At 54.6% G+C, this 24,535-nt stretch overlaps 1 protein-coding gene across 11 annotated transcripts in view; it reads right to left on the bottom strand.

The window, feature by feature from the left end:
* Positions 1-24,535, bottom strand: part of RGS3 (regulator of G protein signaling 3) — a 132,277-nt gene that overhangs the window by 61,351 nt on the left and 46,391 nt on the right. For all 11 annotated transcript variants that reach the window (XM_070251161.1, XM_070251162.1, XM_070251160.1 and 8 more), the window contains 8 exons: positions 22,976-23,057; positions 22,054-22,159; positions 20,916-21,267; positions 19,972-20,011; positions 14,975-15,171; positions 12,580-12,663; positions 7,048-7,159; positions 980-1,023 (listed from right to left, as the gene is read on the bottom strand). In XM_070251161.1, coding sequence (XP_070107262.1) covers positions 980-1,023; positions 7,048-7,159; positions 12,580-12,663; positions 14,975-15,171; positions 19,972-20,011; positions 20,916-21,267; positions 22,054-22,159; positions 22,976-23,057 — 1,017 coding nt within the window. The remainder of the gene's footprint in view (positions 1-979; positions 1,024-7,047; positions 7,160-12,579; positions 12,664-14,974; positions 15,172-19,971; positions 20,012-20,915; positions 21,268-22,053; positions 22,160-22,975; positions 23,058-24,535) is intronic.

Below are 24,535 nucleotides of genomic sequence, written 5' to 3'. Positions count from 1 at the left end.
TGTGGAACTGAACACCGCCAGCTCTGAAGCGCCAGGAACTGAAGGAATGATTTTCAATTACAAACAACACACACATGTTCTTCTCAAAAGGGTGCACCTCTTGGCCAGCCAGTGTAGACCATGCTCCACCCACAGAGTATGGCCAGTATAGACTTCTACAAGACAGGCGCGCAGGACTGTTGAGTGAGGCAGACTTAAGCAGAAGCAGAGGGCAGGAATGGGTCGAATGAATTCTTGCTTGGAACAGATAGCACCCCTACTCATATTGGCAGAGACACAAGGTTGGGAAGAGAATATGTGCTGAAAATCGAAAAGAATTTGTACGGCTCATTGGTTCTCAAATTTTCATCACCAAGGACCTCTCTGATTAAACCCCTGGTGATGATATTGCATTTAGCAAACCATATCAAGCAATAAGTTGTTGGCCCGATTTTGCTCAGCAGAGGCCCAGCACCGCCCGTCCGAGCTTCTGATCAGACTGAGGTAACCAGGACACCAATCACAGACAGCTGATGTTTTCTTTAGCCTGTGTCATCTGGCCCAGGTAAAGGTACAATTACCCTCAGGCCGTTTGAAAACACTGACAAGACCCTGTAGGAGGGGTCATGGGTGGTACTTCCCAGAAAAAGAGGAAGAAAGAGGCACGTGCAAGGAGCGCAAGGATCAAGGCACATGCTAGATAGAGCGAGGGGAACCAAATAAATAAATAGGGTGATCGACAGGTGTCAGGCCACGGCCTCGCTATCACCCTGTGGGTGCTGGAGACCAGGCGGTCTTGAGAGAGGGATCCTCCAACACTTTCATGTCCAGAGACACAGGGGCAGGGACGGCTGTTCCCAGTCCACAGAGCAGGCCACTGCCATTCTGGACCTGCCCAGGACCGGGGCATGACATGGTGTGGAGGCGAGATCAGCACCTTGGCCTAGAACCCAGCCCAACATCTTCCCTCCAGTGCGAGGTCACAGAGAGAAGGACTCACCTCTGCCAGATACAGCACACAGAATTTCAGGTCTTCTGAAGAACCTTGGAGGGAACAAAAAGTGAGACTTGCATTAGAACTGGCCACAGAGTCACCACAGTTTGCTCCAGCACAGCCAGCTGTCTCGCCCAGAAGGCTGTGTGTGGGATTTCCTGGAAAAAGAGGAAGAAAGAGGCAGGCACAGGGGACAGGGAAATCTCTGGAGGAAAGCTCACTTTATAACTAACCAGGCGGAGGCCCCGTGGTAAGGCCCTACAGGTCAGCCTCTCCCAAGGAATGCTGGGATCTCGCCCCCTGAGACGTAGCCAGGAGCTCCCTCCAGGCATCACGCAGCCAGGTGCAGGGAGCTGTCCTCCATCCCAAGAAGCTGCCTCCTTTCTTCCCTGCAGTGAGGGACACGGAGGCAGCACACGTTCGGGTTTTCCATCCAATACTCCAACTGCCTTCGCCATTTTGAAATGCAACAAGGAACCACTTAGTTGCTGGGTGGGCCTTGTTTTCCGCTAAGGAATGCATGAGCTGTGCAGGGAATTCCCAGTCACAGGCTGGGTGGAGCCCAGAGATGGCTCCCCGGCCCAGGCCCAACCCCTCGCTGTGTTTTCCTGGAGCCACCTCACCCTGGGTCTAGAATCCCAAACTCAATCATTCACCAAGCCCTCTCCACCCTGAAGGCAGCTGGGAGGAACTGTCCCCTCCTCCAGCAGAGGAGCTAATGGAATACCTACCCTAAAGTGGAAGATGACTTGGTCAGCACCTCCCCGGGCAGGCTGTCATTTTTGAGGGAAGCAGACATACAGCATGTCTAACAGCAAACACTTAAAGTGCCCTGGACCTTTAGAGTGTCACAGTGCCACGTGCCACCACTGTGCCCAATGCTTTACACGTGTAAGCTCAACCCTCACAACAACCCCTGTGAGACAGGGGTTCTCATACTGTGATTCATGGGAGAAAACGGAGGCACAAACGAGCTGAGTAACATGCCCCAGACAGAAAGGGGAAGGACCAAGATTTATGCCCGGGAAGCCTGGCTCCAGAGCCCACACTCGGCCCACTCCATACCTGCCTCTCAAACACCCACCATGCAGGCCCTACCCAGCCCCTCTGCCACTGTAAGACACCAGGCCCAGGACTGGGCTCAAAGCAGATCCCTCCACACACAGCCAAAGCAAAGAAATTGTCAAAGAAATCAAAACGTGTTGCAAAGAAAAGGTGGCAAAGGAAAAACAGAGATAGTGGGTCAAGCCTATGCCTAAGAAAAGTAGTGAGTGAGGGCCCTCGTGTGGGTGACGGCCAGGCCCCCTTGGAGTAAGGACAAGGGCAGTTCTCTGGGTAAAACTCTCCCGAGGGCCCGGGGTGCCAGCCAGAGCCAGAAAAAAATAGCCTATCAGTAAACGGGGTTCGCCGTGGACTGAGAATACATCCTTCTACTTCTCCCCACCTAGAGACGGGTCGGGAGGGAGGGAGCCCTGCTCAGAAACCCATCATGTTTAAGAAACCTCTAATTTCAAAGCTTCTTCAGTTCCTTGTGTTGTTGAGGGTGGAGACAAGGGGAGGTGGTTTCTTCTGTTTAAGAAAACACACTGGGACGTTTCCTTGACTTTCCAGAAGCAGACCTTAGTGCCAAGGGAGAAACAAAAAGATCCATGTAAGAAAAGAACAGAAATTTGGGTTTTAGAAGGTGGCAGTGGGAGAAGAGAAGGTTCTAGAAGGGAGGGGAAAGCCAAGGAGATGGGTGCCTCAGGGAGACAGGAGGCCGAGATTGGGGGAATGTAGCCTAGGACATAGTCCCCATGGCAAGGGGTGGCTGATGGATTGCCTGGACAGCTCTTCTGTGCTGTGACACCCCCCACCTCCTGCATTACCCCAAACCATCACTGGAATCGGCTCCACACCACAGCCTTGTGCTGGTGGCACTTTGAGGGGAGGACAGAACGGGGGCAGTGCTCAGCATGGCTCAGAGTCTCATAAAAGGACGACGAGCCTCGGAATCCAACAGTGCCGGGCAGGAGCTGCAGCTGCGGAAAAGCAGGCTGCAAGGTGGCTGACCCAGGAGAGGACCTCAGCCCCACCAGAAACCTTCCTGGAACATTAGATGGGGCTCTGGACTTTCCAGAGTGTGGAAACAGGGACGAGTGCGAAGGAAAAGAAACAGTGAAGCAGCACACATTCGGGTTTTCCATCCAACACTCCAACTGCTTTAGCCATTTGAAAATTTAACAAGGAGAAATTTGGTCCCAGGGTGGGGCTTGCTTCGCACCACGGAATGCGTGGGCCAGACAGGGGGCGATCCACAGTCATGGGCTGGGTGGGGCCCAGAGACGGCTTCAACACCCGGGTCTGACCCCTCTGTCATTTTCCCAGAGCCGTGTCAGGCCTGGTCCGAGATCCCAAACTCAACCATTCTCTAAGCCCTCTGCATCCTGCGAGACACGCCAGGAGGGCTGTTGTGTCCATTTTCCAGACGCAGAAACTGAGTTCCAGGGAGGGAAAACAACTTACACGAGGCATACAGCGAGTAAGCGGCAGAGCTGAGATTTGAACCCAGGACCACCTGCCTCCGAAGCCTGGGTTCTGACCACTCTGTCACACTTGTGCCCCCCAACCAGCTGACTCATCAGTCATTCCACCAGCTATGTGCCCCAGAAGTGGGAATGCGTCTCTTCCACTGCCATCGCCTCGGGGTCAGCACTGAGGTGGGCTCTGAGGATGTGCTCAGAAGATGGTTACAGACTAACTTTAACTCCAAGCATTCCAGCGGCTGGGACCTAAGCAGCTGAGTTTCCAAGGCTGGGCACCTGCTCCCCAGCATGGAGGGAGAGCCCAAGAATCAGCTGGACATTTCCAGGCCATCCTGAGAGACCCAAGCAGGTCAGGAAGACATGCTGTGGGAGGGATGCTGGCCGCCTGGGCGGCAGAAACACAAAGAGCAGCAAAGCCAGTGGGCGGCAGAGGCAGGAAGAGACCACAATGGGCCCCGGCTGACCGGAGATGTCCCAATTGTTAGCTCCCGCTCTCTGCCCGTTCCCATTACACTGCCACTCAGCCCCACTGAAGCTTGGGGGAAGCTGGGCAGGAGGAGGGCAGGCAAGGTTTAAGTGGCCACCAGCAGGGAGCCCAGGGGGAGGAGCGCCCTCGCAGCCCCCTGAGCTGAGGCAGTGCTTCTGGTCTCCTTTCAGTCATTCATTCATTCACTCAACAAACAGTCACTGGGCACCCATGACGTTCTGTGCCCTTTGCTAGACCCTGGGAGTACACTTGGCCAGCAGAGCTAAACACCCTTCAGACAAGTGTCAGAAAGAGTTTATGGTCCCTGGGTGGGGCAAATTCTCCCCCTGCCGGGGAACGACCCTCGCCAGCCCCAGCCCCCAGGAAAGGCTGGCTGTGCTCCTTGTCCACCGTCTTCTTTGCCCACATTGAACTCTCCGCACAAGTTGATTTGAAAGAGACTAGAAACCCAGCAGTTGTGAGTAATGTTAATCAGAGACCATTCGGCCAACAGAAGCTCCAGCTGAGGCCCCAAATGCATCTCTTAAAAGCCTCACGCAGGCCTTGCTGCCTCAGCGGGTCTCTGGGGGCACCCAGGAGGCAGGCAGGAAGTCGGGCACCAGGACACAGAACACCGAGTCCTGTGGCTCCAACTCCAGCTGCAGGAGGAGGGGTCACCGAACTTCTGTGAGCCCCAGGACCCACAAGCCTGTCTCACGGAGGGAGGCAGGCAGGGGAGGAAGCCCGGGCTCTGCCAACGCCTGGGAAGAGATCTTGGCGATGGAACATGCACCTTGAGTGCTTGCTGTCCCTGAGCCATTTCCTTCCCTCCCAGCAGCGCCCAGGCTCCCTGGAGAGCCACATTCACCGTGTGTGCTGACTGCCACTGCTGGAGACGGGCAAGACAATTTGTCTGCACCAAACCATTTGCCCAGCAAGCCCAGGACAGGCACACACATGCACACACATACACACACCCATCTCCCATGCCAACAAACAGGCTCTAATGGCGGTGGCCATCTCCCCTGGGGAGTGCTGGCCTTGGCCACCCTCAGCCTGCCATCTGCGGGGAGAGGATGTGGTCTCCAGCCCAAGGAAGCCATGACCGCACAAGGCTGTCGCTCACGTGGGCTCAGCACCTGGAAGGTTTCTCCACAGCACCTCAAGGCCCCATAGCACCCACCCTGACCAGCTACCCCCCCCGTGGAAGGTGGAGCACACCCTGCCTCTAACTTCCAACCTTGGGTCTGGGGGCTCCAGGAGGGGACCATCCAACCCATTCTTGGTGGAGGCTCCCCTGAGGGATGGAGCAGGACAAACGGGCACTGTCCAGCTTCTCACAGCAACCGCAGGGTGTGTCTGGGGATGTCAGGGCCAGGGGAAAACACAAGAGCTGACCCAACCCCCCACCCACAGAAACTAAAGCCCCAAAAGGGAAAGGGCCAGTCAATGTCAGTCACCCCAAACTCCCAGAAACTACCCCCTACTCTACCACTGGCCCTTTCGCTCCCATCCCAACACCCTCCCAAAGCACAGCCAGTTTGAGTCCCTCCTTTCAGCAGGAGGCTGAGCAGACCAGGGTCCTGGGCTTGCGGCCCCAGACCCGAGGGATGAGCACAACAGATAAGAGTGTGGCTCTATAATCAGTCAGCGTGTATTACGGAGCACCACCCCTCAAAGGGCCTGGGTCCCAGATGCCTGAGTGGGGGGCGGGCAGGTCCACAGAGGAAGGGACTGCGCAGTTTGAGGGTGTGTGTGTGAGTGTGTGTGTAAGCGTGCAGGGGGTGGGAGGGACGGGAGAATGGGCATGTAGGGGAGGCTGGGTGGAGGGAGGGAGGTGCAGGGCAGCAGGGAAGCCAAAGGCAGAGTCGCTGTAGCTCTCACCTGCCCCGCTCCGGTGGCGGGCGGGCACCGGGGAGCTCCCTGGACCACCAGCATCGGAGCTGAACTTGTGCAGAGGGCGGCTCCTCAACCTCCGCCCTTGATCAGGCCAAGCCCGCCCCGAGGGAGGGGCCGGCCCCCCGAGCAAGGTGACTTGCCTTTTCCCCCCAGTGGCCACCCTGGTCAGTGGGCAGGAGAAAGCCAGAGGCCAAGAAGGAGAAGTCATAAGTGACTTCCTGCAGGGCGGGAGCGTGGCGGTTCTCACGAGGCCGGTTGTAAGGAGGAGGAACAACAGGGGCGCCCAGCACACGGGCCGGGTTTGCAAACAGGCAGGAAGTTTTCCTGGAGCAAAACCCGTCAAAACAGAATTCTTTTGCCGGGTAATATTTTCCTCCCTGCCCCTGTCACCCCTGCTCCAGCAGGTCTGTTGTTGTTTTCATAATCTGGGAGAGGAAATTGAGCCCCTCTCTGCAGGGACCTCAGGCGCCAAACCAAACCGCTCAGCAGATACTCCCAGCTGGCTTCCCGTTCCCGAGGGGAGGAGGGCGCGATGGAAAGTTTGGGGTAGACAGTCATTCCACGCTCCCACGTGCTCCTGCTCGCCTGCCCACAGCCCCCCGTGCTCCAGCCTCCTCAGGCTCTGGCCTGGGGGATGCAGCCGAGCGGAGAGAGAGCAGCGGCCTCTTGTCCCGAATATGTGTGGTGAGTAGGGTGACGACCAGCATTTATTGGGCACCTGGTGTGGGCCAGAACCTTTGCATAGATGACCTAATTTGACCTTCACAACAACCTTCTGAGATACTATCACCTTTACACATGAGGAAACAGGCTCAGAGAGGTTGAGTAGCTTTCCTAAGGTCACACAGGTAGCGAAGGACAGGGCCGAGACTTGAACACAGGTCTGTCTGAGGCCAGCGCTCTCTTCCCACTCCACTCCATAACCTCCCTGAAACATCTCTGGAACAGAAACCTCCCAGCAAAGCTCAGGGTGTCCATGGAGGCTTGCCAGCCTAGTGGAATGCCAATGTCTGAGAGTCCACCAGCCCAGGACAGGACCTGACCACGCATGCTCAAATGCCCCACTGATAACTGGCGGCTCAGCGGCCAGAGGGCTGGACCCACCCTGAGCATCCAGGCGACCCAGAGCAGCAGGCCTCGGGGCAAGCGGGGAGGGGATGCGGGCACCTTGGGCTCGTGCATACCTTCCTGCAGCTTCACGCTCTGCAGGTAGAGCGGGTTCCTCAGGACGTTGCAGCGGCCAGGCTCGTCCTCCTTGGTGAAGAGCAGCAGGTCCGAATAGGCAAACAGCGTCACCTGCGTCAGGAGAGAGCAAAGAGAACCAGCTGCTCAGCTGTCCCAGAGACCAGGAGCCACCACTTCCCCTGGGGCTCTGAGCAAGGAGTCCTCGTCATCCCAGACAGGGCAAGACTTAGCCAAGGGCAGAAACTGGTCTGCAGTCGAAACTGCCCCCTTGCCCTACAGATTTCTACATCTCCACTCTTCAGAGTAGGAAAAAACAAAGAACAGAACGGACCCTCACGTTCCCTGGCAGATGACCTCAACACACCTCTCCAGGCCTGACACCCCACAGGCCCACCTCTCTAGCCAAACACCCCTGGAATCCCCAGCCCAGCGCCCTTGGCTCAGAGCCACCCTTGAGCTGCAGAATGTCCCACATTCGCTTGCATCGTCCTCTAAAGGTCTGGCTGAGAGAGCACTGGGCTTGGAGTCCGAAGTCAGGAGGCTCCTCTCCCAGTAAGTAGCCATGAAAACTGGTTAAGTCCCTGAGCCCCGTCGCCTCGGTTTTCTCATCTTTACAAACAGGCGAGTCCCCGCCCGGCTTCCTCCCAGGTGCCTTTCACAAGCTCCTGTAGACTATCAATCGAAGCATTGTGCAATGTGGGTATTATTACCAAATTCCTTGCGGATAATTTTAACTGCGATAAGGCGCAATCAGTTCAAGAAAAAGCCAGTTACTTAGCTCCAAGACAGCCACGTACAGAACTTTTATCTCTTTAACGCACTAGCTCCTCCAAAAATAAAGGAGAAAGTTATTTTTAGACAGTATAGGTAAACCAACAGGCATGCTTGGCATATTTTTATGCTACAAAAATCCACTTGATCCTCTAATGCCGCTACAGATTACACTGTTCTTTGTTTTGTAAATCCTGCAGTGGACTTTAGTCAAAAGCAATAAAATCCAATTTTAGATTCTCCAAAGAAAACAAAATATTATTAATGATGTGAACCGCCCTCTGAGACATCAAACTCTGACACTTCGTCTCTCCTGAAGTAAGAAGCGTGAGCCCAAGGGCTTGGCTGGCCGGGGGTCGGGGGAGGTGGGGGGCCACAGTGGGTGAGCGTGACTTTGTGGCGGAAGTTTAAAAAGCCAACATTTAGCCATCTGACTGGTAAAGATGATCTCGCACCTCTAACTCTGAGTCGCTATCCTACAGAAATACTTACAGGGATACACAAATATGAACCCATAAGGATGTTCTCAGCAGCATTTTTGTAATTAAAAAAAAAAGAACATAAACACTCATCAAGAGAGAATGGATAAAACAGACTATGCTACCTTCCTACGGTAGAACTTGAATGCAACTCTTAAGAGAATAAAGAAGTGCCCCATGGGGGCAGAAATGGAAATCTGTTCATCATAAGTCAAAATAGTGCAACGTGCAAAAATATCTACAGTGGAATCCAGTTTGGTAAAATAAAACTGTCAATCTGTTTATACTTTTTTTTTTTTGAGGAAGATTAGCCCTGAGCTAATATCTGTTGCCAATCCTCCTCTTTTTGCTGAGGAAGACTGGCCCTGAGCTAACATCCGTGCCCATCTTCCTCTACTTTATATGTGGGATGCCTACCACAGCATGGCTTGCCAAGCAGTGCCATGTCCGCACCGGCAAACCCTGGGCTGCCGAAGCAGAACGTACGCACTTAACTGCTGTGCCACCGGGCCGGCCCGCTACACATTTTTAACATGTTTAAGACACTCACCACACTCTTCTCTCTGGGGAGTGGCATCTTACTTCATTTATTTCTGTTGAATTTGCCTTATACGACAATGAGAAGCTGTTACTTTTGTGATTTAAAAGTATATAAATGTTTTTCAAAGGACCACTTGGCGTCTTCAGTGTAACTCAAGAGGTTTGAGGGAGTCTGGGTCACAGAGACGATAGGGGGCATTCCTGAGCAGGAGGTTCCAATGGGAACCCAACATGAAGGCTCCAGAACCCTGGACCGAAAGGGTCCTGGCCGTGACTCTCTCCAACCCACTTTCCAACACAGCCCTGACACAACACAGCCCAACAGAAGCCTCCTTTGTTGAGTACTTACTTTCCGCTCAGTGGATCCTCACTTATAAACAATGTCATGGCCTCATTTATACATGAGGACCTTGCAGCACAGAGAGGTTAAGTAACCTGTCCAAGGCCACACAGCCAGGGACCACTGCCCAGGTCTGGCTGACCCCAGGCTCTCACTGTACACAGAGGTAGCAGTAGGCCTACAGCGGGCCTGTCCCTGAATGTGAAAGAACTCAAGCTGGGATCAAAAAAGAGAAGCTAAGGAGACCCCCCCCACCCCTCCAAAAAAAATGAAGTTAAGAGAGGGGAAGAAAATGATGGGAGAGTTCAGAAGGATTTGAGAGGTTGGTTGTCTGAGGGGAGGACTTCCAAGTCCAAACAGTGGGACGGAGGAGGCGCTCAACTGGCTGAACACAAGGCAAAGCTCAGGCTCCCCGACCCACTCACAGGAAGCCTCGAAGCCATCTCCGGACTCACCTGGAAGCTGGCAGGGGAGGGGGTGGAGGAGACAGTCTGTCAGGAGCCCAAAAAGTCACACGATGGCCCAGGCCCAGAGAGGGGTGGATGGAGAAGAGTCGGGCAAGGTGAGAAAGGCTCTGACTGCCACTCTGGCCCCGACTCCCAGAGCTGAGAACCTGGTCTAGACAGGAAGTGATTAAGGCATGAATGAAGAATTTCCCCAAAGGTCGGGTCAGGGAAAGGACAGCACTGGCACACAGCGGGAGGCAGGGCCAGGGCCGAGGGGCGAGCGTGCCAGGGAGGGCAGGTGGGCCCCCCTCCTGGCTCACCAGCATCTTGCTGGCCTTGCTCCCATCTCCACGGCCCAGTCACCTGCTGCCTTCCACAACAGGCCATGGGGGCCGCCAGGTGTCTTCCCCACACTTGCTCCAAAGACACACCTATTTTTCCAAAGGGTCAAGGTGGAGGGATCGCTTGCTTAGGAAATCCTTGAACTTGGAGGGTCACTTCTCCCAAGTAGCCCTAAGCAAGCTTCCTCTGGGAATCGTGCCCAAGGGCAGGGTTTACAGAAAAGACCTTGGTGCCTAATTAATGGTAAACTCAATGAGTCAGTGCGCAAAGTGAGGGCGTGTCTGTCTTGTGCCCCACAGGACGGAACCTCTAGCACAGGGCCTGGCTACACTCTAGATGCTCCGTAACCAAGGCTGGAATGTAGAAATGAGGCTGCTCCAGATGCTGATTTGATCTCAGGGCACATTAATCAAGTTTGTGACTTGTGGGAGAGGGAAGATGAGGGCAGTTCACAGTGTGGGACTGGAGCAGCTCACAGACATTAGCAAACTGGAGCTTATTCAGAGAAGAGATGGGACAAAGAACCCACGGGGAACGTTCCAGGAATAAAGAACTCTGTGGAGCGTGAGGGCGAACTTGCTACAATTTAGCGCTCTCCGGTAACAAAACTGCTGCCTGGAGGGGCTGCCTATACAGACTCACGAACTGGCTGGAAAACCATCAGCTAGAAAGTCACAGGGAGACGATCAGCACGGATGACTCGTGAGGCCCCAACCAACACTGCCCTTCTACAAACTCAGCCAACTCCTCAGGAGTTGGGCTATATTTTAGGCCTGAATAACACGATCCACATCTTTGCTTCCTAGCACACTTCAAGAAAAAGAAGTGTCTTTATTTTACTTGTCTTCAAATCGCTTCTTTCAGTCTCCAAAAGGAGTCTCTTCTAAGGCTCCACAGATCCACCAGGCAGAGATTTTTTTGACAGATTGGAACAGGAGTCAGCCCATTGCTTCAGCTCGTGCTTGCTAGTTTGTTTTGAAACCAACATGCCAGAGGTGGCATGGGATGCGGGAAAACACAGGTGAGCCAGGGATCCGAGTGCTAATCCTGGCTCCATCTCTCATGAGCCTCGAGACCCTCAGGCCCCAGTTCATCTCGGTGGGGCCTCAGTTTTCTCATCAGTAGAGTGGGGACAATTGTGCCTCTCATGGGGGTGCTGCAACAGCTAATTGAGAGCTGGTGTGTAAAATGCATGCACAGTGAGGATACACACAAGAAGTGCTCAGTGTTTGCAGACTCATTGGTGAGCTGACAAACAAAGAGCAAATTTAGACATATTTGTGTGTTTCAGGGTGGCTGACTTCTTCTGAGGCTTGTGAATTTATAGCCACACCTCACTTTCTGTCCCTTGGCCACCTGTCTTAGCTCTAGCCCTCCCCACTTACTCACCAAGCACAGCTCCAAGTGCCTTCTTGTTCCTAAAACTCCAATCTCCCTCAGCAGATGAAGTTTTACCCCCAATTCAGAGGACGTGCTGAGGTTCTTAAGAAAGTTCCCAAAGAAACGTAGTGAGCAAGGCCAGTGTGGTAGAAATAAGCACAAAGCCTGCCCAGGAAGTTCCCTTGGAAGAGACGACGCTCATTTGGAATAGTATGTGAGTTCTAGTCTGCTTGTTTAAAAAAAAAAAAAAGGCAACAACCTGCTTTAGCCATAATTACACATGATGTCCCAGGATGCCGAGGCGGAAAGCGCTCCTAGAGATCAGGCAACCTCGGCTGCCTCAAATACACACCCACCCACTGCTCAGAGGAGAGGGCTGAAGAGGAAAAAGTCACGAGTGAGCCAGCAGGGCGGGAGCCAGCTCCATGCTTCCTGCCTCCAAGTTTCCTGATCTTTCTGACTACCGCAAGCCACCACTCAACTCAGCCAAGCCACGCTGCCAGCGCTGAGTCAGGGCCTGACCTGCAGCAAGCCCCCAGCTCCTCTCTTCAAGGCCCCCAGGTAGTCCAGTCAGCTCCCAGGGCTCCGCTTTCCATGCCCAAGTAGATCTAGGCTCACGGGACTGTGCTGGAACCTGGCCAGCTCTGGGGATCATGTGGGTGAGCGAAATTCCCCCCGTTAGAGATAAGCCAGGAGCAGCCTGGAAGAATGTCATGGTCTCCCCACCCAGGCCTCTGTGGGCAGAGCTGAGCCCAGAAGCAATCACACACTTATCCCTCAGAAGAGGATTTGAGATTTAGGTTAATACAGACACAGAAAACCTGGGTAACTGATGCTCCTCTAAAAATTCTCTTTGGCTGATTGCTTTAATCTTCTCACCCACAAAGTCATTCATCATAGCTAGGGTGAACTGCCATCTCTTCTGCCCCTTAGAGGAAGTCGGCATAAACAAGGGGATGTCTTTCAGGGTTGGAAAAACTTTCTAACCATCAAAGATGGACTAAACAGCTTTGAGAGGTGGTGAGTTCCCCATCGATGGAAATGTGCAAGAAAAAGCTGGGTAGCCATTTGGTAAGGAGGGCGTGGAGGGGGATGGAAGACTTTGCAGGTTTCTTCCACCCTGAGATTTAGAATTCTAAAACCATCAGGAAGAGAGAAACGTTAGAGGCTCGGACGATGGCTGATGCAACCCACCAGAAAACCCCAGCTGGGAAACACGTGTGTGAGTCTTACCTCCGCAGCCTTGTTCCTCCCCTCGTACAGCAGCAGCTCCTCTGACAACAGGAGGGTCCGGGCAGGGTTACAGAGATCTAAAGGCTGGAGACAAAAGTGGGCAGGTCCAAGAGGCCCGATGGAGATGGTGGGGGTGGGGGGAGGCAGCCTGCCCAAGCCAGCCACAGAGAAAGAGCCCTGTCTGCCGGCTGAGCCCGCCCTGTCACCCCAAGAACCACACGCCCCCTCATACACAGATGGAAACAGAAAGACAGACAGTCTCGTCCTGGGCGGAACTGTTGCTGCCACCTTCCCCACCATGAGAGCTCCACTCTCTGGCAGGAAGTCCAACCACGTGTCTAGGCCTTTGCAGGCCTCCTCCCAGCTCCCCCACTCCCCTGGCTCCTGGGCCCTCCCAGCGCCCCTACTCCCCATCCATCCTGTTCATGCCTCAGGGGAAGGTCCCCAGATTTGGTCACCTGAGTCCCTTCAAGGCCAGGCCAGTTCCTGCTCCACATTCATAACACACTTGAGTTCACTGATTCCTTCTCAGCCATTAGTTTCCAGAGACCAGTTCTCACCCAAAACTCTCACCCCACCCATCACCCTGCCCCATCCACCGAGGAGCCCGGCCCCGTGCCCAGCCCAGAGAAAGCTCCCGAAGCTCTGGATTACCCAGCAGGACTTATCCTCATGAATACATATTTATAACATGGCTTCTAGATACCTGACACCAAGCAAGGCTGGAAGAAAGCCAAGGAAACAAATATCAACTCCACACAAGAACCTGGGTGGATCTTACAAATAAGGTGAGGCAAAAGAAGGCAGGCTCAAAAGAATATACGAGGCCTGGTTTCATCAAACTACATTCAAAAAAAGGTCACTTAGGAAAGCACACATAGACAGTAAAACTAAAGAAAAGCAGTGAAATGATTATGACAATAGTCAGGTGAGGCGGCACATCTGGTGTTGGGGGAGGGCATGGTGACAGGGAGAGAGATCCACAGCTTCTGGCGTGGTGGCAGTGGTCCCTCCCTTTATCTCAGTGGATATCCACTTTATTTGTTAAACTACACATTTCAGTGTTATGCCATTTTTGGTTCATGTATTTTATAATTTAAAAGTTTTATAACTTTTTAAAAACTGACTTTCATTTTTTGTAAAAATTAAAACACGAGAACAAAAAATAACCCCTATGGATGTTAAGACCTTTGTGGTTACATCCTGAGAAAGAAGAGACCCAGAGCAAAGCAAAGCCCATGCCCTGGGGACGGAGTTGTCGGGGAGAGGCCATCTGTCAGAGATGCGTTGTGTCCTAACCAAGTGTGAGTTCTAAGATCCACTGGGCGGTGACAGGCCCCCAGCGGGATGCCAGGAAGACCAGAGAAGGAAGGCACAGTCAGAACGGAAGCCTTTGGGGCTGTGTCATCTCTATAATGCCGATGAGAGGATAAACTAAGAAAGTGTATCTGGAAAGCGATTTGTCAATATGTATAAAGAGCCTCTAAGATGTTCGTGACCCATGACCTGGTCATTTCGCTTGTAGGAATCTCTCCCAAAGAAAATAATCAGAGGGGCATTCATGCACAAGGATTTTCATCACAGAGTTATTTACAATAGCAGAAGAAGTAGACATAACATAAGTTTCTGAATAGAGAACTGGGTAAATAAATATGGTACACCCATAGGACATAATATAGCATGCAACCACTACACAATGAGGCTCAAAGAATATTCCATCATGTGGGAAATGCTCAGGCTGCAATTTTCATTTAAAACAGGCAACAGGATGTGAAATGTACAATAAGATCTGTTTGGTTTTTTTAAATGTGTACATGTACACAGAAGAGACAGCTAAATGCTCACACTGGTTACATCTGGGTGATGGGATAAATAAAGGTTTGGAAACGGGGAGGAAGAGAAGAAAGAAGAGGGAGAAGTCAGAGGAGAAGGGAGAGCTAACTGAATCTCAGGCCGCCGGCTGATGCTGGCCAGACATGTTTGCAAAGACCATGGAGAGCAGACAAGAGGCCAGACCTTGAGGCTCTCCCTTGGTCATTTCCAAACAACAGACCACTGGACGAGCCAGGAAGGAGGAGCCTCGGCACACAGGCCCTGTGACATCGCAACAGGCAGCTCTCGCGTGCCTGGCCTGTCCCCAGAGAAAGGGGAGGTCAGGGGGACAGGGAGGGGACCCCCTTGTTGCTCAGCTTCCCTGCCCCCACTCCCCTGTTCCTCCTCCTGGAACCCTCCCTCGGTCTAACCCCCAGAATCCCAAGCACCGGAAGCTATTTGTCTTTCCTGAAAGGGGGCCCTGGGTCCTGGAACTAGGCACCATCCCTGAGTCTCAGGACAAAGGACCCTCCTCTTTCTCACCTCCTCCAGAGAGAGCCCTTGGGGCCAGCCACCAGCTCACCTGGACGAAGACAGGGAACACCAGGACCTTGGGGGCCAAGGTGACGTAGGTGCCGTAGCTCGAGTGTGGGGTGTGCGGCCTCATGACCGGGCAGTTCTGGTAGTTCCCGTGGCCTTTCATGGTCTGCACCGTCTTCATCAGCCGGGACTTCTTCCCCAGGCCCGTGTACGGCTTCCCTTGGCTGGGACTCCCCGACTCTGTGGAACAGAGATGGGGGCCGTGAGGCATTTCCAACACCCCTGCAAAGGCACCCCTCTGCAGAGACAGGGACACGGCCTCGCTCCGTCAACAGCCGATTCCCGAGCATCCCCTGGGTGCCAGGTCCTGCGCAAGGGCTGAGAACACAGGGGGGCCTCAGAAGGGTCTCGGGCCTCAAGGAATTCTCTCGCATACCATGAGAGACGCTGACACGTAAACAAGCAACTCCTGGGCCTGGACCGAGCTGGGAACCACCAGCTGTGATGGAGGCAGCAGTCTCCGCCTGGTGACCGGGGGCCTGAGTCAGACTTATCAGTTTGGCCTCGTACTTTTAAAAATCAGGAAATCTCTCATATTTGAAAAACCAAAAGATCTGACCTCTGCGGGCCCACAGTCCCTCAAAGAACAAGCAATCAGACTAGAGCAGCGGCTGCCCCAGGTGAGGAGCACCTGCTCTCCCCCCTGCCACCATCCCCACTGCTCCCTGCACATGCCCAGCGTAGCTCGCCCCTTCCATCGCCTCCCAGGTCCATGGATAAAGGGACTAGAGAGCCCGTCTCTGCAGTGGGAGCAGAGTCAGTGGGCGTTCCCAGGATGTATGGGGGTCCGCCCCCTACTAGCCATGGGAGCTGGAGCGGCCTGGCTCACTTAAGGCATCTAGAATAAGGAGCCGCACCTGCTGCTCCAGTTCTCGGGGAAGCGCACCAGCTTTGAGGCCACACGGCTGTGTCCAAATCCCACTGCCCTGCTTGCTAGCTTGGTGACCTTCGGCGACTCACTTCCCGGCTCAGAGTCTTGGTTTCCTCAACTGCAATAATAGCAGCAAGCTCCTGGGTTGCTGTGCAAATTACATGAGATGCTCCAAGTAAATAAAGCCCCTAGAACAATGCCTGGAGCCTGGAAAGCGTGCGATAAAGTTAGCTGCTGGCTTATTATGGTTCTTGGTGTTTTAATTCCTCCGCTTGGAAAAGCAGGTTAACCGGCTGCCCCCAGGGACTCTGGGAATCCTAGGCGTCACTGGATCCAGGAGGCACTCTGGTTTGGCCACCAACTCACAAATTATTCTAATCAGAAAAAGGAGAGAGAAAGAGAGAGACAGCCCCAGGGGAGAGAGCAGAAGGCTGCAGGGGAGCCCTCTTTAAGGGACACTGATGGTCACTCCTACTCAACAAGGGGTGGCATATTGGTCTTTATCAGGTCCTGTCCAATGGGCAGAGGAGCGAAACACAGAGTAGCTAAAAAGTTGGGGATTCTTGGATGCAAGCAGGTAGGAGGCAAACTCCAGAGCATTCAGGCTTCGCACATGCCTAGGACCCCTCCAAGGGTTCTCGGCCAGGTGGGCAACGGACCAGCCCTCCCGACCCACATGCCCAGCCTACGTCCCAGGGCCCAGGTCTCCTTCCACCACCCCCAGGCCTGGCAGCCAGGGGGTGAACAGCTGGCCTGACCCCAGCTGCATCTCGGGGAAGCTCCCCACCAACGTGAGGTCTGCCATCTCAGAGGAAAAACGCAGCTCGGAAGGTTTCACACTTGCTTCCTCCGCCCACCCCAGGCCCCTTCTCCCCTAGCAGGGTGAGAAAACAAGTTGATTCCCCCACTAGTGACCACAGATCATAGCCTTATCTTGGGGCAGCACTCAAACCATGATAAGTTAAACCACTTCCTGCCTCTTTGGAGAGTCACTCAGAGAAGAGCAGAAAGCTGATGAGCCCAGGACAAGGGTGGGGCAGGGGCACAAAGGCATGGGAGCAGTCACACAGCTGCTCATCTGATCTGGCCCTGGACATCAGCCCCAGAGGGTCTGTGCCGCCAGGCCCTGGCCCCTTTGCTGGAAGAACCCATCCTGGGTCTCAAGATCTGCACTGGACTTGAGTTGGACAATGCACCGGAACTCAAGCACCAGCTTCCCCAGAGACACGCTGTGCAACCCCGAACAGGTTCCTTCCCCCTCTGAGCCAGAGTTTTCTCCACTGCAAAGGAGAGACACCACAGACTGCTGCCTTGCCCGCCCCAGGGCCGGCAGGGGGCTCACGCGGGAGACCTGATGGCGAAGGGTTGGGTGAATGGCACTGGAGTGTGAATGCATGAGGGATTACTACAAACCCCAGCCAACAAACGATCCCCCACCAGGACTGGTGTTAGGACAGGGCTGCTGGGCCCCAAGCAACAGCATGGACGGGGTCCCAGGGTCAGCGTGGACCTGGACAGGCTAAGTTAACATGACCAAGTCTAGACCAGAGAAGGTAAAACCACACAGGCCTGACCACAGGGGACGGAGGCAAACAGACTAAAATTAAAGAAGGGTACCGTTTGCTGATGCCAAAATCTGGGCCCTGTGCTCCAGGTCTCAGACTTGTAAGAGTCCTTTTCTTCCCTTCCCTGGCCCAGCGGCATAGGGCTGTCACAGAATCTCCACCCTGGCCTGGAGAGTCATGAAAAAGCCACCTGACACACACCTCTGTCCTCAGGTGGGAAAGATCGGCTTAGATCCATTTTGGAGATGAGGCAGCTGAGGCCTGGAGTGGTAGGATGACTTGCCCAAAGTCATTTGGCCAGTAAATGGGACAAAGCAGGATCAATCCAATGTAGGTGGCAGTCACACCCTAGCGCCCCATCTCCACGCACGCCTGGATAAAGTGTGGCAGGTGGGCATGGCTCTCCAAAACTGAAGTTTTGAAGCATCTTTGTTGAAGATAGTCCAGGTTGCAACCCAGTGACTGAGGTCTGTGCAGGCAAACTCCTGCACCCCCACCTGCGACCACTTACACCTTTTGGTCCAAACCCCCACATCACCCCTTTTTGCTCTAACACCTGCTTCACTGACCAAACACAGTAATTACTCAGCTTTGCTCTGGCTCCCGAGGCGAACCCTGGCAGACATCCCACCCCGGCAGTGGCGAGTCTGAGGCCTGGCCGCCTTCACAGGGCACCAGCGGGCCCGGGGAACATGCCAACCGCAGGCGGCAGGTGCCCCAGGCCCCGGAAGGGCACCAGACCCCATTCAACTCAGGATGGCTCAGCCCTCCCTCCTGAAAGGAGGCCAGGCAGCCCAGCCAGGGGAGGGGACAGAAGTCGGCACCGTGGCGACAGCCTCAGCCTCTAGAGAACCCCGAGTGTGTTAAGGGAAGCTTTGTGCCCTGAATTCCACCCCTTCCTCTGAACCCCAGGACTGGCAGCTAGGGACACTTGATTCCTGGTAAAGAGCAAAGACGTCCTTGGATACTAAAATCATTATTATCGTGAAGAATAAATGGAGTAAGGTCAAGTTCTTAGTACAATGCATTCAAAAAGTTACCATTGTCATTAACATCATCATCATCTCCTTACTGTCCCTCTCAGATGACTGTGCCCTTCTTGGTTCGCTAAGTATTGTATTCTCAGAGAGGAATCAAAACATGGATACAGGGTGGCAGGACACCAAGAAGCATCTCTCAGGCTGAGAGGGGATCAATCCTCAACTACTGGCCCATCTCAGAGGACACCTCTCTCCTGCCCTCTTACTCCTTGACCAGCCTTTAAATCCTTAGAGACAACCGGAGCCTTTCTCCTTTAGTCAGTCCTGAGTACCTGCTGTCCGTCACACCCTGGGTCCAGCACTGGAACACACAGACACGAGCCGGCCCAAGCTGTGCCCTGAATGAAGTCACCATTTAGCAGTGGCATCTCCACTCTACCGCAGTGCGCCAACTGAAAGCTTTTTAAAAACTCAATGTCGCATCACTATTGGACTCCTCTCCAGAAGAAACCCAGATTCGTTTCCAACAGATCAGGTGCAACTGCCCAAGTGTCCCAGCCTGGAGAGAGCGAAGATGCCTTCCTCAGCAAGTCTGAGCCTGATGGGAGCCCTTTTCCCCAGAAAAGAGAAAGGCCTTCTTCCAAGTGCCCGCTGTAAGCAAGCATCATCACCACACTCCTGACACAGGGGGACAGCGAGGAAGCAGGGCAACGGCTGGGAAAAGGCCACTCTCAAGGAGGGAGGTCAAAGGGCATTCCATAGGCACTGGAGGAAGGGCTCAGCACGCCCAAGGTGGGCATCGGGATCACAGCAAGTCTGATCTGCACCTTCCAGATATGAGTCAGAGGTCTCAGGCAGGAGCATGGAGGGCCTGACAGAACGCCCAGCCAGCCCCAGCATCAAGATTGATATCTCAGGCTTCCCTGGAGAAGGAATGGGTTTTGAGCGCAGCCTCTCTCCCTGGTTCTTAAAAACTAGGGCCAGGACTTGAAGCCCAAAGGAGCGGAATCCACGCACACAGCAGAGCCATCTGTGCTTCAAAGACAACTAGCCTCCGTCTCGCAGCTCTCAGGACGCAGGCTGCTGCCCACAGCCGTTCTCTCCTTTAATCCTCCACAACCCTCTGAGGGGGAATTATCAGCCCTATGACAGATGAAGAAACTGAGGCTCAGTGAGGGCACATGAGTTGTTCAAAGTCACATAGCTAGAACTCCAGCTCAAGGCCTACCCGCGCCAAGCTCCACGCCTCGCTTCCACGCAGGCCCGACCGTGCTGCCCGCAACACCCAACATATTGGCTGCTCAGTGAGACTGGATGACTCTCAACTGAACACCATCTCTTAGATCCCCTCTCTTCCTTCTGAGTTCAGGCTCCGAGGAAGAAGGACATTGGTTCAGTGAGGGAGAAAAGCTACCAAGAGGAAACAGAGTCTGTGTCAACATGCAGGGGGTCTTGACTCTGCCGGGAAGGCCTCTGAATTCAGAGGAGGCGGCTGGGCCCGGCCTCACAGGCCCGCCACATCTCTCCGGAGCTCGGAGGGCACGGCGGCAGAGGAGAGACTCACCTTCGGGGATGGCATCCTCCTGGTACACAGGCCGCAGCAGCTGTAAGGGAAAGACAGGAGAACCACCTCAGCCCCCTGGGAGGGACAACCAGGCAGGCTGCTCAGCCCGGGCCTGGGGATGGGAAGCAAGCACCTCAGGGCACGAGGGAACGACAGCAGTCCTGCTAAAGAACTGGGGGAGGGGCTTGGAGGGAACACAGAATCCTCCAGAACAGTCCAGTTGAGAGTTTGGCTGTCATCAAGTCTAACCTCTTGGCTGGGTCCCCAACGTCCTTTACGCAACTTGTTCCAAACTGCGTTTCACGGAACCCTGGCACTGTGGGATGCTAACAACCCTGCCACAAAGGGTGCACCAGCCGGGGAGTTCGGGAAATGCTCCGTTAAACAAGGTTAAACCACCCTCTTCACAGGAGGATGCCCTCAGAGCCTCCAGCAGGCTCTGAGGATTGGGAATCGCCCAGTATGCATTGGGAATCTCCCAGAATAGGAAGAGAACATGGGACACTTCTCAAACTTATTTGACCTTAGAACACTTTTTTCCCAGCGTATATCATGGGACTAATGTTCTGGGACAGGCACTCCATCAACCCACGAGTCCATCATGCAGTGTCTGCTTTCATGCCTCCGATGACAGGGGGCTCACTCCCTACCACGCAGCTCACTCCACTGCGGGAAAGTGCAGATTGGCAGAAAGCTCCGCATTCTTTTGAGGTGAACTGTTCCACTCTGGACCTGGATCTGTGCCCTGAGGCCACAAAGACCCCTCTGCTCTCTCTACCCAGCACAGCCCTGCAGAGGCCGGAGCATACACACCCCACCCAGCCTCCTTGCTCCACACTCCCAGCGCCATGCAGGATCTCACAACACAATTTTGAGTCTCCGCATCCTCCTGGCCTCGCACAGGCACCCATGCCCTTCATCTTCCTCAAACCAGTTGTCCATACCTGGCTCCCAGGATTCAGCGGGGCCAGGATGATATAGTTGGGGTCGGTGGGGGCAGTGGCACGGGACAGCGCAGGCAGGGTGTGCTGGCCCCCACGTTTGGCCACCTCGGTGTAGCGCTCCCAGCCTCCCAGCAGCAGCCCATCCGAGCTGTCACACACTAGGTGGCAGCTGCGGCGCTGCTCCGGCCGTGCCTGGGCCCCGTGGGTACAGTTCTTCTCCCGCTTGTTGGGGGGCGACTGGAGGTCATGTGTCGACTTGCAGGAGGCCCGCCGCAGGACCCCGCCGTCTGGCCCCGGCTTGACCTGGGGGACCATGCGCCACACGAGCAGGATGATCTCGCTGGGGCAGCTCCTGGAATCACACAGAGAAGTTGGGGATCACACAGAGAAGTTGAGTCTGGGGGAGACCAAAGTCAGCCAGGGTAGGGGCCTGCAGGGGCCGAGAAGAAGTGTCGGGGACAGAGGAAAAGCCCCCAGTGCCAGAGCAGGAAGGGAGGGGGGAGGCCATCTAATGCAGGGACAGCAAAGGACTCCCTTGGGTCAACTCTAATTGACTGGCAGAGGCCAAGAAGGACACTGAGGCCAAGGCCAGGTTAAACAAGAAACAATACTAAACTCAACTGGCAATGTCTGTCGTGGGCAAAGAACAAGCAAGGAGGAGGAGTGAGCAAGGTCCTGACATGCAACCCCTCATCCGGTCATTCTAGAAGCAAACCTAAAATGAACCATGAGGGCTTTACCCCAGCGGGTGAAAATTTAGAGGACTCAAACGTTTTAAAGAATAATTTTTTAAATTGTGCAATTGAAACATTTGCAACATCCATACGTCCTTAGAAAACAATGGGCTTAGCTCTGAAGGAGCAGAAATAATTAGCAAAAGTAGAAAGCGGCCCCTGGAGCCGCGCCATGAACCGTAGGGTCTATTTGAGACCTTCTTGCCCACTGTGTGTGCTCTGTGATCCGAAACTGCTCTGAGCCTGAACCTTCCATTTTCAGGCCAAGAAACTGATTCCCTGAGACGCAATGTGAATTGCTCACAGCTGGACAAAGGAGGGAGGGCTGAGACAGTGTGCCCAGGGCTGGGGAAGGGAGGCATGCCATTGCCTGAGGCCCCAGGCCACCCGCTGCCCTTGGTCACCGGATCTCGTGGGCCAGCTCCACGCATTTCCAATGTTCCACGGGTCTCTCGTTCAGCTGCAGCACTGTGTCCAGTTGCTGTAGTCCTGCCCGCTCTGCTGGGCCCCCTGCAGGGACAAAGAAAAGCCACTGAAGGGCTCCTTGAAGCCCATGACCCCCTCAAAGGACCTGGGGTCCTTTGCTTCCACGATCACCTCAGACCAGGACTGCCCCTCTGTTTCTTCATCTGTGAAATGAGGTGCCAACCTTGGTGGCTCTCAGGGCCTTGAAGGGAGACACCCCTTTGCCCTCATCTCCTCCCTGCCTGCTCACCCCAGTGCCAGTTCATATCTCTGCTGTCCCCCACCTCCCCAGGCCTCCCAGCCCCTTGAGAACCCTTCCTTGTTGCCAGGCTCACACACTTCATTCATTCCTCCAACACCATTCATTGAGGGCCAACCTCCTGCAGGCACAGGAGACACCCAGATCACCAAGTCCTGGCTCCTCCTCTTAAGATGCTCACTCTGTGATTAGGCGAAGTCTTTTCTTTGTGAAAAATAGGGAGGGAACGGCTATTTTTAAGTGCTAATCAAGCTTGGAATAGGATAAAATACCGATTCCAAATAGAGCTCACAAATGACTCTCATTTTCCCATGCAGCCATGACTGAAAATATAGGTTTAGCTCCTGTTTGAAACGATTGGGAAACAAAATATAAAAATCTATTTTCATTTTGATAAAGACAAAAAAAGAAAAAGAGTGGGTATATTTTCACAAACCTCCAGTTTCATCTGTGGTCATTTAAAAATATTATTCTTTGTGTTTTGAAAAACCGGGATGCTTTGCTCCCATTTAGGGAGCCCCTTCCAGTTCCAACGTCTTGTTTGCAAAGCCCAGGGGCAGGGTGGGCGCGTGGGGCCGGCATCAGCCAAGACACACACTTACCGGAATCCACAGCCTGGACGCGGACCGGAGAGTCGCAGCAGATGGTGAAGCCGAAGCCATCCTTCCCCCTCGGGATGGTGATCTAGGACACAGCCCTGCCAGTCACTCCCAGAAACCAGGAGGCTGCTGCCTCTGTGCCAGGTTGGGAAGCCCACAGCTCCCAACCCAGGGCCACCTTCCTCTGCGAGGGAGCTAGAGCCAAGAAGGAGGCTGGCCAGCCCCTCACCGTCCCTGTCTCGGCGTAGGCATCTCGAGCGCGGGGTTGTGGGCCAAGCAGGAAGGCTGGGAGCTCAGGAGGCAGACCTAGGCTGAGGCGGGAGGGCCCAGGACAGACAGAGCCTTGGAAGGGCGAACTCGCCTTCCTTGGCCCCAGGTGACATACAGCCCAGCCCTTTATCAAAGGGTGTCCGGACCTGCCCATCTCCATGTCATCTGTGGTCCTCCGCCTGCTCAGTCCCTTCCTCCTCTCCCCCATGAAAAGGAGGTGCGAGGACCTGTGCTCAGGGCCCAGAGACGAAGCCGACCTGACTGCTGCCCTCCCAGGGCACAGGGACACACACACTCACAACCTCAGGCCAAGGGCCAGGGGACAAGGGCTGGGGTCCTCAGGGCAGCCCATCGCCAGGGCCTCAAGGCATCCAGTGAGGGCTGCCAGGCGAGAGGGCAGGTGATGACACAGATAGGTCTCGCCGCTGACCTCACTGTACCCGCCAAGGCCCGTGTGCACGGCAGGTCCACAGCCCCTACTTTCAGACGTCCCCTGAAAGGGTCCTGCCACCTGGATGCTCTTTTCAAAGCGACTAGCAATTATTAAGCTCCTACTACCTGCTGAGGGACCGAAGCATGAGGCCTCAGTCTCTGGATGCCAGAGGGCACGAGGATAGGCACATCTCTCCGACGCAAAGCAGAACATGACAAGTGTTAGAAGAAAACACGAGGACGGTGTTGGGAACAGTCCCATGGGCTCGACTTTGGACAGCAGGCTCAGGGCACAGTGGGAAGTCAGCATACGCTAAGGCAATGAGGACTGCCCGGCAGCGTCCCAGCAGCCGCCGGAAGCCGCCTGGTGCGGTGCGGCCTGCTGGCTCCTTCAGTTCAGCCTTGCTGTGCTCCCCCTCCACGTGCCCCAGGTAGGCTTCCGGTGGGGTGCAGGAGGCCCAGGCCCCGCCTACCCAAAGAGCGACTCCAGGCTGCTGAGAGCGGGTATACAAGAGCAACAGCCCTCAGGGAGCGAAAGTCAGGAAAGGGACTCCCCAGAAGAAGTGGGCGTCGAGTGGGCCCTGGGGGACGGGGTCCCAGGCAGGGTGAGAAAAGCCAGCTCAGCAAGCCTGGAAAAAGTCCAGGCCCGGTCAGGAGACTTCTGGCTCCTTCCTTTAAGGGTTGTCTCTTCACGGCTGGGCACCTGGCCTTCCCCTGCCAGCTGTGTCAAAGGCCAGGCACGAGGAAGGGGAGGCCTGGGGGGCGCAGGTTGCCTGAGGCCTTAGAAACTGCCGGGGACGCCCCTGCAGCTCTGCTTCCCACCAGCCCTGGGCCTGGATTCAAAGTGAGTTTGTAAAACAG

Source organism: Equus caballus, chromosome 25 (genome assembly GCF_041296265.1).
Source record: "Equus caballus isolate H_3958 breed thoroughbred chromosome 25, TB-T2T, whole genome shotgun sequence".
NCBI lineage: Eukaryota > Metazoa > Chordata > Mammalia > Perissodactyla > Equidae > Equus > Equus caballus.
The sequence above is the reverse complement of the archived record's forward strand: the minus strand, read 5'-3'. Positions and strand labels throughout refer to the sequence as shown.